Below are 11181 nucleotides of genomic sequence, written 5' to 3'. Positions count from 1 at the left end.
AGTGCTCAGGGCCCTCTGCAGCTTTTTACTCTACACAGGTCTGGCACCCGCTCTCTCAGGGCAACTTCGGAGTGCTTCTCCTGAAGGTAGTGCAGAAGCCCCAGGATGTGCCATCACGAAAAGAGAAAGTCGTTTCCTTTGCAAATCTCTTCTAACACTTTTTTTTTTCTAAGTTTACTTGTTTCTTTTGGGGGAGGGAGGGGAGAGAGAGAGAATTCCATGCAGGCTCCTCACCGTCTGCATGGAGCCCCATGAGGGGCTCGAACACACGAACCGTGAGATCATGACCTGAGCTAAAACCAAGAGTCAGACGCTTAACTGACTGAGCCACCCAGGCACCTCTCTTCTTCTTCTTCTTCTTCTTCTTCTTCTTCTTCTTCTTCTTCTTCTTTTTTAATATTTTTATTTATTTTTGAGACAGAGAGAGAGCATGAGCAGGGGAGGGGCAGAGACAGAGGGAGACACAGAATCCGAAGCAGGCTCCAGGCTCTTGAGCTGTCAGCACAGTGCCTGACGCAGGGCTCGAACTCACAGACTGTGAGATCACGACCTGAGCCGAAGTCAGATGCTTAACCGACTGAGCCATCCCAGGCACCCCTCTTCTAATACTTTTATATAAAGTGAGGAGAAGTATGTAGTTTGGTGCTAGGTCTTTAATGACCCTTAACCCTCGCAAAAGAGAGAGCAAGTCTTAGGCTCAGAGCTGTTGGCCGTGAGCATGACTGAATTTCTACTTTAACAGCATCCTCTTATTTTTCACAATAAGCTATTTTAGCAAGTTTTCAGTATGTGCTGTGATGTAAAGTAGAATTTAAAAGCATATTTCTTTTTTTTTTTTAATGCTTATTTTGAGAGCGTGTACTTGCACACGTGCATGCAGTGGACAGGCAGAGAGAGTGGGAGAGAGAGCATCCCAAGCAGAGCCTCTAACAGCGCAGAGCCTGAAACGGGGCTCGATCCCACGATCCATGAGATCATGACCTGCGCTGAAGTCAAGAGTTGGACGCTTAACCAACTGAGCCACCCAGGCGCCCCCAAAAGCCTCTTTCTTTAAAGGAAAAGAATGCGTGCCAAAGGAAAGTGTGAAGAAGGTAATAGTTCAGGAGACTGCAAAATTCCTGGGGGCAGTGTTGGGTTAAGTCAACCAGCCCCCAGCCCGTAGGAGCTTGGCCTGGAAGAATTTGTCTCTTCAACCAGGGCCTGGCTTATCCCTGATTTCCGGTCACACTGCAGGAGAAGGGACTGGAGAGCCAGGTGGCTTCTTGTCCCTATTGCTTTGTATTTGATTCGGACTTTGCTCCCTCTTTCTCTTAGACTGTTATGGTCTCCTCCACCCTGTCTGAGCCACGCTGAACAAGGGGATTCAGAGGTTTGTGAGGCTCCTTCTGCCCCCTACAGTCTAGGGAGAGGATAGTAAAGCTTAGATTCCAGTGGGGCCACAGAAGAAGGGGGTGTGCCCAGGAGATTTTAGTAGAGCAGAGGGGGTGTGGGAGGAGGAGGTCCTTGAAGATGGGTGATAGGAGGAAATTTTGTGAGACACAGGAGTTTGGGAACTATGTGGGAGTGGGGCCTACCCTCTGTCAGGCTGGGCTACTGGATTTCTTCTCTGGGCCTGGAATTCTCAGCCTGGGTCAGAATCACCAGGAAGATTTAAGCAGCTAGGAGGGTGTGGCAGATGAGATATTCCCCCAGAGCTTGATGACGTGTAGAGAAGGGGTAAAGAGAACTTTCCCTTTGTAAGCCCAGAGAGAGCTTGATGGTTGGATGGAAACTTCTGCGAGATCCAGCGAAGCACTTCAAAGTTCCAGAGATACTGGGGAGGGAGGTGCTGTGGGGAAAGGGAGCCTGAGGCCTCTAAATACTCTCTCTCCTGGGCTCTGGCCTCTTCCCAAGCCAATGTGGTTTCCTCATGACACATCCTGTAACAGCCCTTGAAAACCTGTTTCTGGACAGAGTCAAGCCTTCAGGACAAAGGAATCCAGGGGTAGGCAGAAAGGGGCCCCAGTTAAGGGACTCTCCTGGCCTGTGACTAATTTCTTCCATCATGTTTGGATTCTTGCTTTTTCGTTCACTAAAGAAACATCCGTGATTCAGGCCCCTGGGTGGTTCAGTCGGTTGAGCATCTGATTCTTGATTTCGGCTTGTCATGATCTCTCCATCCAATGGGATCCGGCCCCTCGTCGGGCTCTGAGCTGACAGCACAGAGCCTGCTTGGGCTTCTCTCTCTGTCCCTCCCTCTCTCTTTCTCTCTCAAAATAAATAAATAAACTCAAAAATTAAAAAAAAAAAAAAAAAAAGAAAGAAACATCTGTGAGCACATGCTAAGTCCTCAGCCACATGTTTTGGTTTTTGGTTAATGGGTTCAGTGAGAGGAATGTAGGCCACGAGCTCTGCACCCAGGAGCTCCCAATGTGGTAGGGAGACAGGCCAGACAGAGGCCACAGATATTCTTGGTGCAGGATGATACTTGCTTAGGGAGACAGCATTTTGCACAGCAGTTCTGCCTGGCCTGACCAGTATCCTGGCCCTCCTAGCCTAGCTAATTCCTCTATATTCTAGGAAACAGAACTTTCTCGCTACTTCTGCGCCAGCTCTGATTACAGAAAGCTGGGAATGAGTAGGTCCAGGTGGGGAGGTGGGGAGATACTCTCCAGCTAGACTTGGAGAGCTGGTGGAGTATCCAATAGGTGCCTAAAGCAAATTCGTCGCGGTAATGAATGAATAACAGCTGCGCGTGTGCGCTTGCGCGCGGCGGGGGCGTGGCCCGGGGCAGGGGCGTGGCCCGTGGCGGGAGGGGACGAGGCGGGAGCCGGTCCCTGCGCGCGCAGGCGTTACTGGTCGCGCCGAGTCACGTGAGCGCGCAGGCGCAGCGCCGCGCAGCCCGTACCCTCACACAAAGCCCAGACGCGGAGAAAATGGCGGCAGGGGTCGAAGCGGCGGCCGAGGTGGCGGCGACGGAACCTAAAATGGAGGAGGAGAGCGGCACGCCCGGCGTGCCAAGTGGCAACGGGGCCCCGGGCCCGAAGGGGTGAGTATTCCACGGCTCCTTGTCCCGGGCCGGTCATCTTCGCGGCGGCCGGCGGCGGCTCCGTTAGGTCTGTTGGCGGCCTCCCACCGGCGCGGCCTCGGCCCGGGCCTTCCCCGCCGGGCCTTCCGAGGGTGGGGGCGGCCGAGGCCGTGAGGAGTGAAGCCGGGCGACGCCGTGGACGCCTCAAGGGTCGCACCCTCCTCGCAGGCCTCGGTCCTCCACTCCGCGGGTCCCTCTAGGCCGGGCCCGACGCCGAGGCCTGCGGCCGGGGCCCTGCGCACGGGGATGATGGCGCGGCCCGGGGAGTCGCAGAGTCCGCGGCCCGCTCGCCTGTCGGGTGACCTTGGGTTGAGTGGTTTCCCAGCCCGCCCTCCCCCACCGTCCGTGGTCTCAGTTTCCCGATCCGTGAAGTGGGGGGAGGGGAGGGAGTGCGCGCGCAGGGTTTCGCGCGCGGCGAGCCTCGGTAAACGGCAGCCGAGGCGGGTAGATTTCATTCGGCCGGGACCGCGAGGCCGGTTCGGGGCGCCTCCTCTTCCTTTTCCCCTTCCCCCGCCCCGCGGGAAGTGCCTCGGCCAGAGCCGCGCTAGCCCTGCGTTGTGGCTCCGGCCCGAGTCCCTCGTCGCGTCCTTCGCTCCTCCCCAGGTGCGCAGTACGTATTTGTAGAGAGTTCGGACCTTGCTGCTCGGTGTTCACCCTTAGGAACAAGAAAGAGTAGCGGAAAAGAAAGAAACTTCTTCCGTGTTCCAGGGGAAGATTTTCCATCATCAGGCGGGCTCACCACTTGCAAACTTCGTCACCTTTTAAACCCAGCGTGGGGCTCTGTGCGGGGTCCTTGGTTTTTCAAGTTTAATTAAAGCTTCGAAGTGTTATCGTGTGTCCCCCCTGAAACCCACCCATTCTGATTACAGTCACCTGAAAGACGTCGTGGCTATGACCAACAGCTGTCCGGCCAGGAGGGGGGAAGCCTGGGCACACATTCGATTTTAACACAAGTTTAAAAAAAAAAAAATGTAACGTGCATAACATAAAATTTACAGTTTTAGCCATTTTTGAATGTGCGATTCAGTGGCATTAAGCGCATTCATTCACCTTGTTGTGCAGCTATCAACCCTTGTCCATGTGCAGAACGTTCATCTTCCCAAACAGACTGGAGCCTTTATACAGTAACTTAATTCTCTCCCTTTCCCCAGGTTCTGGTTACTTGTATATACTTTTCTCTCTATGAATTTGCCTTCCCAGAAATTTGTAATATGCGTAACTAGAGTTTGATAGTGAATGCAGTGAAATTGCTTTGTTAATGAGCATTCAGTCAACACTAGCTTTGTTAAACTTTCTCTTCTTAGGTGGAGAGGAACAAAATACCATGGTTACTGGTCCTGAGAAACCACAACAGAAAAGGCATCCTGGAAGTTTTTCCAATACTTTACTGTTGAAAACTGGAAAGAGAGATGTTCACTTGGACTTTTTTCATCATCTATTTAGGGAGCTTTGTAGGCTTTTTGAGGGCCATAGTTGGGGGCATTTAAGATACATATTTTCCCCGTATTTTATCTTTTAAAGCATTTATCACAGGGTGAAGTGTTGCTGGAACCATGTTAGGTGAGAAGTTGGATAAATTATAAATTAGTTTTCAAATTTCCCATTTTCCTGTGCATTTTCAAGTGGTCATTTTGTGATTGATTCATTTAAGATGTGGACTATTAGGAAGAACCTGAAGGCTTTTAGAGAGAAAATACCCCTTGTTGGAAAGAATCCAGAGTTTAGGACTGCTTAATAGAGGATATATTAATTAGCAACATTTAGATCGGTTTTGTGTGGCTGGTGGAAAACTTTTTCTTTTTCTTTTTCTTTTTTTTTTTTTTTTTTTGGTGGTGTGAGGAAGCTTAGGAAACCGAGCTCTTTGGAATAAAGTCTTTGCCCAGAAGAGGAGGCAATTTACATTTCTGTAGTAGGGTAATTACGTTGTGAGAAGTAAAAGGAATTATCCGGCTGGGAGCTTGCAGGGGCCACCCTCCCTCCAACCTAACCTGCCTCCAGGGAGCTGTTGGAGGTGGATGAGAGAAGATGAATGGGGAGGGGCTGGGAGGAGAGTGTCTAAAGACCAGGGATTTTAGGTGTTTGCTTTGCTATTTGTAAGGAACTGAAGCTGCTTTAGCATTTCATGCTAAAATACTGGGGGCCAGCTGGTGGGCAATGAATTCCAGGCCAAGGAATCCAGATTTTTATCTTGAAAGCCTTTTTAGGGATGGGAATTGAGTGAAGCGGTTCTTCTGACCTGTCTGTAGCGGGAGTGGAGTGTGCTGGACAGCAAAAAAGCAATGAGCAAGCAAGCTTGATTGAGGACCCCGGATAGGAAAGCTTGTTTTCCAGTTCCTTTTCTCCTGGGTGTGGGAGGACTTGTTTTATTTTGATGAGAAATTTTCATCTAAAGGCAATCAAGATTCAGAGCTAGAGTATATTTAGTATGTTTTGTTGGGGAAAAAGCATTCATTTTGGAGGACTACATGTGGGTTTAGGTGTCCCGCCCCCAGTTAAGTAAAGGTTGCACCATATATTTAAAATCAGTGACTTAACCTATTCTTTTTCTAGATTAATCTTGTGGCTGAATCAGAAAATTGAGAGACGGACTGGTCATTTTAAAAATGAGAAACTGTATTTAGTATAGCTTCCCAGGGAGGTAACGTTAACTCTGTTGTAGAACCGAGAAAAAGATTTTTTTTCTTTTTTTTTTTTTTAACAATTGAGAAAACTCATTAAGGAACTTGACCCAGAGACCGGGGTGGCCATCTTGATTCCAAGGGCCTTGTTGCTTCCACAGTGCCACCCCGGTAACCTCTCTAAACATAGTCAGTGGAAGTGTTTTATTTAAACCAAATTCTCTGCAATGATTTGAGTGTTTGCTGTACTTTAAAAAGTGTATACTTGATAAAAAGGATTTTTGAGGCACGTTACATTGTGAGCTCAACTTTAGAATGGGGGCCCCAGATGATTTGAATGCATGCTGCCAGCTCCTTGCTTTTACTTTTTTCTTTGATTTTATTCATGGCTAGGCAAAGAGATCCTCTGCAAAGATTAGGTTGTTTCTTTTTGGGGTTCTCAGATGGGCTCTTCCATTACCATGTTTTACAGTCAGAGTTGAAAGCTGAATTGCTCCTCCCGTGGACTGTAGCGGCTGTGCCTAGGTGGCCTCAGCCACCGCCCTGGTGGACTTTTAATCACTGTGTAACAGCAGAAGGCTAGGACTGAATCCATCCCCGTCAAAATTGTTACAGAAATCTGTCAGTGCCACTGTTACTGTGTGCTGAGTCTCCTTCAGACCTGTAAGTGTGGCTAGTAAGGAACTGAAGCCTAGCAAGGAGATGGTGACGTTGGGGTTCAGACCTGGATATGTGATGCTTAGTTACCTGTCCTGCTCCTTTGCATATTGTGCTTAACATTTACCAAGCTGCTTTTTGTTCGATTGTTTGTTGATTCTCACAGCATCCCCGTGAGCTACCTTGGGTACAGGTTATGCTGGTTTTGCGGCTAAAAAACCAGCCAGGTAGAGAGCTGGAGTCATGAGTAGTGCTGTGAACAGTAAATACATGAGAGGAGCTGAGGACCTAATGTGAGCAGGGATTGGGGGAGGAGGGAATCTTTCCCTCAGGAGATATGATCAGGTTTTCAGGGTGTTGGGGTTGCCATTCAAACTACACTCTTTGTTGAAAAACTAAAAGCAGTGAGAGCATTGAATAAGAGAAAGAGAGGGTAGGGATTCAGCAAATGTAGCAGTTTTTTGTGGCGCAGGCACTGTCTTTTTAGTTGTGGTCTTTAGGTACAGTATAATTCTAGCACGGTGGGGCAGCGACATGAAAAATGATGAGCTCAAAGAATGCAGTCAGTGAAACAATTCCATAAGCCATAGGAAACATACTTCATCTTAATGACTTGGAAGGTTTTTAACAGGTATCTTACGCTTGGTTTTTGTTGTATCATGAAATAGATCGATGGAATGTTAGAAAAAAATTTTATGTTGCATCTGTTTAGAACTTAGGGTGAGTGATCGGGTGCCAGAGTAGACAGTGTTCATTGGGAGTTGAGAGCCAGTTAGCAAGCAGATTATTGGTAAGACGTTTAGCTGGTCTAGGTATATCTCTTATTGTGGCTTCAGTCTCTCTGAAAGATTACTTTAAAGTCTACTTTATGTTGGGGCACCTGGGTGGCTCAGTGGGTTAAGTGTCCAACTTCAGCTCAGGTCATGATCTTGTGGTTCGTGGGTTCAAGCCCCGCGTCGGGCTCTGTGCTGCCAGCTCAGAGCCTGGAGCCTGTTTCGGATTCTGTGTCTCCCTCTCTCTCTCAAAAGTAAATAAACATTAAAAAAAATTAAAATCTGCTTTATGTTGGAGTTACAAATCAAGTTATTAGAGTTAGTTTGAAATTCCACAAGCAGAAGTAGAAACTTTATAAAAAATCTGTATTGCTGATGTGCGTGGGTGGCTCAGTTAAGCGTCTGACTCTTGATTTCGGCTCAGGTCATGATCTCACAGCTTGTGGGATCAAGCCTCGAAATGGGCTCTGTGCGGAGCCTGCTTGGGATTCTCTTTCCCTCTCTCACTGCCCTTCCCGTTTGTGCACACGTGCTCTCTCTCAAAATAAATAAAAATAAACCTCAGAAACTGTATTGGCGTTATTGGCACAATAAGCACACGTATTGGAAACGTGCAGCTTGGTGTCAGTATTATGAGTCCCTCACTGAATCGGTGTAATAAATATGTCTATGACGCCCACAAGTTTTTTCTCTCCTCTGTAATCTTTGGAGTTCTCTCCCCCTACCCCCAACCATAGATCTGCTTTCCTTCAGTATGCATCAGTGGTTCTCAACACAGTTGACTTTTTTTCCTCTCCGGGGTACATTTAGAAGTGTCTTGGAGACATTTTTGTTTTTCACCTGTAAGACTGAGGGATGGGGTTGCTACTGGAACCTCTTGGGTGGAGGTCAGGGATGCATGCGGAGGTCCCACCCAGCAGAGCTTCCGGCAGGGACACCTGTAGTGCTGAGGCTGAGAAACCTTGGTGTGGATTAGTTTGCCAGATGAGATTTTCTCAGATACAGACTTTTATATGATGGCATCCTATGTATACTCCTTGTTTTGGTCTGGTTCGAGTAGGATTGTGTTGAGATTCCCTGTTGTTGTGTATAGTTTTTTACTTTTCGTTGCTGAGTAGCATTTCAGCTTATGGTTCTACTACAATTTGGTTTTTCATTTACCTGTTTAGTAGACAGATTTCCAGTTTTAGGGTATTACAAATGTTGCTGTGAATATTTAGGTACAAGTTTTTGTATGAATACATGCTTTATTTCCTCTTGGATAAGTAGCTGTGAATGATTGGGTCATATGGTAGGTGTGTGTTTCATATTTTTAAGGTCTGTAATCTAAATTTGGGGTATCTGGGAGTAAGCAGTTTATCAATTTCAAAATATAATCCACTTATAAAAATTTACTTTTTTTTCTTTAAATTTTTTTAATGTTTATTTTTTGAGAGAGAGAGAGAGAGAGTGTGAGTTGGGTAAGGGCAAAGAGAGAGGGAGACAGCGACTCTGAAGCAGGCTCCAGGTTCTGAGCTGTCCTGATGCTGGGCTCAGACTCCTCAACTGCGAGATCATGACCTGGGACGAAGTTGGCCGCTTGACGGACTGAGCCACCCAGGTGCCCCTAAAAACTTACTTCTAAAAGGTTTTCGGAATTAAATGTTATAAATATCTTAGGGCTATAGAAGAATATTCCCCCAATTTTATCCTGAAGATAAGTGAGAAAATCAAATTGGGCATTCAGGATACCACTTTTTTTTAAAGTTTATTTATTTTGAGAGCACAGTCGAGGGAGGAACAGGGAGAGAGAGAATCCCACTTAGGCTCTGCACTGTCAGCACAGAGTGTGATGCAGGCTTGAACTCACGAACCACGAGATTGTGACCTGAACCGAAATCAAGAGTTGGGGTGCTGGGGCGCCTGGGTGGCGCAGTCGGTTCAGCGTCCGACTTCAGCCAGGTCACGATCTTGCGGTCCGTGAGTTCGAGCCCCGCGTCGGGCTCTGGGCTGATGGCTCAGAGCCTGGAGCCTGTTTCCGATTCTGTGTCTCCCTCTCTCTCTGCCCCTCCCCCGTTCATGCTCTGTCTCTCTGTCCCAAAAATAAATAAAAAACGTTGAAAAAAAAAAAAAGAGTTGGGGTGCTGAACCGAGTGAACCACCCAGGCACCCTGAGGATACCACTCTTAAAACCCTCACATTCTCAATAGTTGAATGTGTATTTTGAGTGGGATTTCTTTGAGGGTGGTCTGCAATTCTGTCAAGAGGGGTTGGTCGTGTAGATATTACTTAAGACAAAAGAAAAGTTTACAAAGGGGCAGGCACCTGGCTGTTTCAGTCCGTAGAACATGTGACTTTTGATCTCGGGGTTGTGAGTGCAAGCCTCATGTTGGAGGTAGAGATTATGAAAAGCATTTTTTAAAAAGAAGAATTGGTAGTGATCTTTGGGTTTATGAAAAGGTCAGTTTTTTGGGAAGCTGGAAGTGATGATAGTTCTGACCCCTTTTACTTAGGATGAAACTTCTCCGTGGAAATGATGAGCCAGAGAAGGATTGGGGTACAGAGTGCTGTGCTCACATCTTGGGCATAATCCATATGAGCTGCTTGCTTGATGGTGAGCCGTGTGATCGGGATTAACCCCAAACCAAATACCCAGCTTCTGTGGTTAGATTGGGTAGCTAGTTTATTCTCAGCCATAATGATCTGCAGAATGTAGGCTAGACACTTTGTTACCTGCTTTGGCTGTAATTAGTTATTTATACATTTTGTAACTAGTAGATGAACTGAGCAGGTCTGTGAAAACACAGATGCAACTATTACTGTGTCATGGACTTTGTGTTAGGATGATGTTTTTTAACATAAATCATAGAGTATTTAGGTTTTAAAAGAAACTAGATATTGAAATACTTTTTTATGCACAGACCCTCCCTGTAGGTCCATGAAGGTAGGTTGATCTACATTTTATTGATTTTTACTAACACTTTCCTCCTATCTGCCAGGAACAGGAGACACTTTGGCAGATGCGCTCTTCGGCAGACTTTGGCGTGGGACTTTCGTATGGCGTAGACAGGTGGTCTCTGGTGGTTGAGGGATTCCTTTGAGATCTGCTTGTGGTGTGCAGTCAGCCTGAGAAGGCTCTCGTGTGAACCTGGGTAGACCGTAGAATTCTAGGAATTTAGAGACTAGAGTGGCCATACCCCTCCACATCTGCCAGCCTCTGTGAAGGAAGTCTATTTATTGCATGTTGGTGTAGTTAAAATCATGGAGGAAGCTGCTTTCCTTACTTTTGCCTAGGAGGATACTTTCACTGGGTTACCACTTGGCACCCTTGTGTTTGGATATGAGGGACCAGCAGAAGAAACTCTGGGGTTTATAAAAAGTTGCTAAGTTGATAACAAAATTTTCCAAGTGGGGTGGCTGGGTGGCTCAGTTGGTACGGCTTGTGACTCTTGATCTCAGGGTCATGAGTTAAAGCCTCATGGGGGGCATATAGATTACTTAAAAAATTTTTTGGGGGGTACCTGGGTGGCTCGGTCGGTTAATCGTCCGACTTCGGCTCAGGTCATGATCTCATGGTCCGTGAGTTCGAGCCCCGCATCAGGCTCTGTGCCAACAGCTCAGAACCTGGAGCCTGCTTCTGATTCTGTGTCTCCCTCTCTCTCTGACCCTCCCCCGTTTATGCGCTGTTTCTCTCTGTCTCAAAAATAAATAAACATTTAAAAAAATATAAAAAAAAAATCCCCCCCCCCCCCCAAGTAAATACTTCTCTAAGCTATCATCTGGTATTTGAACACTACTTTTCCCATGCAAGGAAGACGTATCCTAGAGTAAAGGTCAGCCCTTTAATTAAACGAAGGTGGGTTTGTAAATCAGTAATAGACAATCTTGGCTTTTTGTTTTTTCCGTTTTAGTCATGGATCACAAAGTCTGCTAAAATCTGTTGTTTGGGAGTTTTCTGCATTTTCACTGGGGGAAAGCATAGGGCTTGGTAAGCAGAAAGTGCAGGACCCAGTGTAGGACGCGAGAGAACTTCCTGTGTCTGTTGGATCCCCATTTGTTCCTGGTCACCTCTTACCGGTGTCTGCCT

General features: G+C 47.1%; 1 protein-coding gene across 11 annotated transcripts in view; it reads left to right on the top strand.

The window, feature by feature from the left end:
* The first annotated feature begins 2856 nt into the window (after positions 1–2856).
* HNRNPM (heterogeneous nuclear ribonucleoprotein M) overlaps positions 2857–11181 on the top strand; it is a 40353-nt gene continuing 32028 nt past the window's right edge. For 5 of the 11 annotated variants that reach the window (XM_043586415.1, XM_043586419.1, XM_043586416.1 and 2 more), the window contains exon 1: positions 2859–3028. In XM_043586415.1, coding sequence (XP_043442350.1) covers positions 2916–3028 — 113 coding nt within the window. In that variant the 5' untranslated portion in view covers positions 2859–2915. Of the gene's footprint in view, positions 3029–11181 lie in introns of all 11 variants that reach the window. The other 6 variants (XM_043586421.1, XM_043586420.1, XM_043586417.1 and 3 more) reach the window with 4 other exon arrangements.

Source organism: Prionailurus bengalensis, chromosome A2, assembly GCF_016509475.1.
Source record: "Prionailurus bengalensis isolate Pbe53 chromosome A2, Fcat_Pben_1.1_paternal_pri, whole genome shotgun sequence".
Taxonomy (NCBI): Eukaryota; Metazoa; Chordata; class Mammalia; order Carnivora; family Felidae; genus Prionailurus; species Prionailurus bengalensis.
The sequence above is the reverse complement of the archived record's forward strand: the minus strand, read 5'-3'. Positions and strand labels throughout refer to the sequence as shown.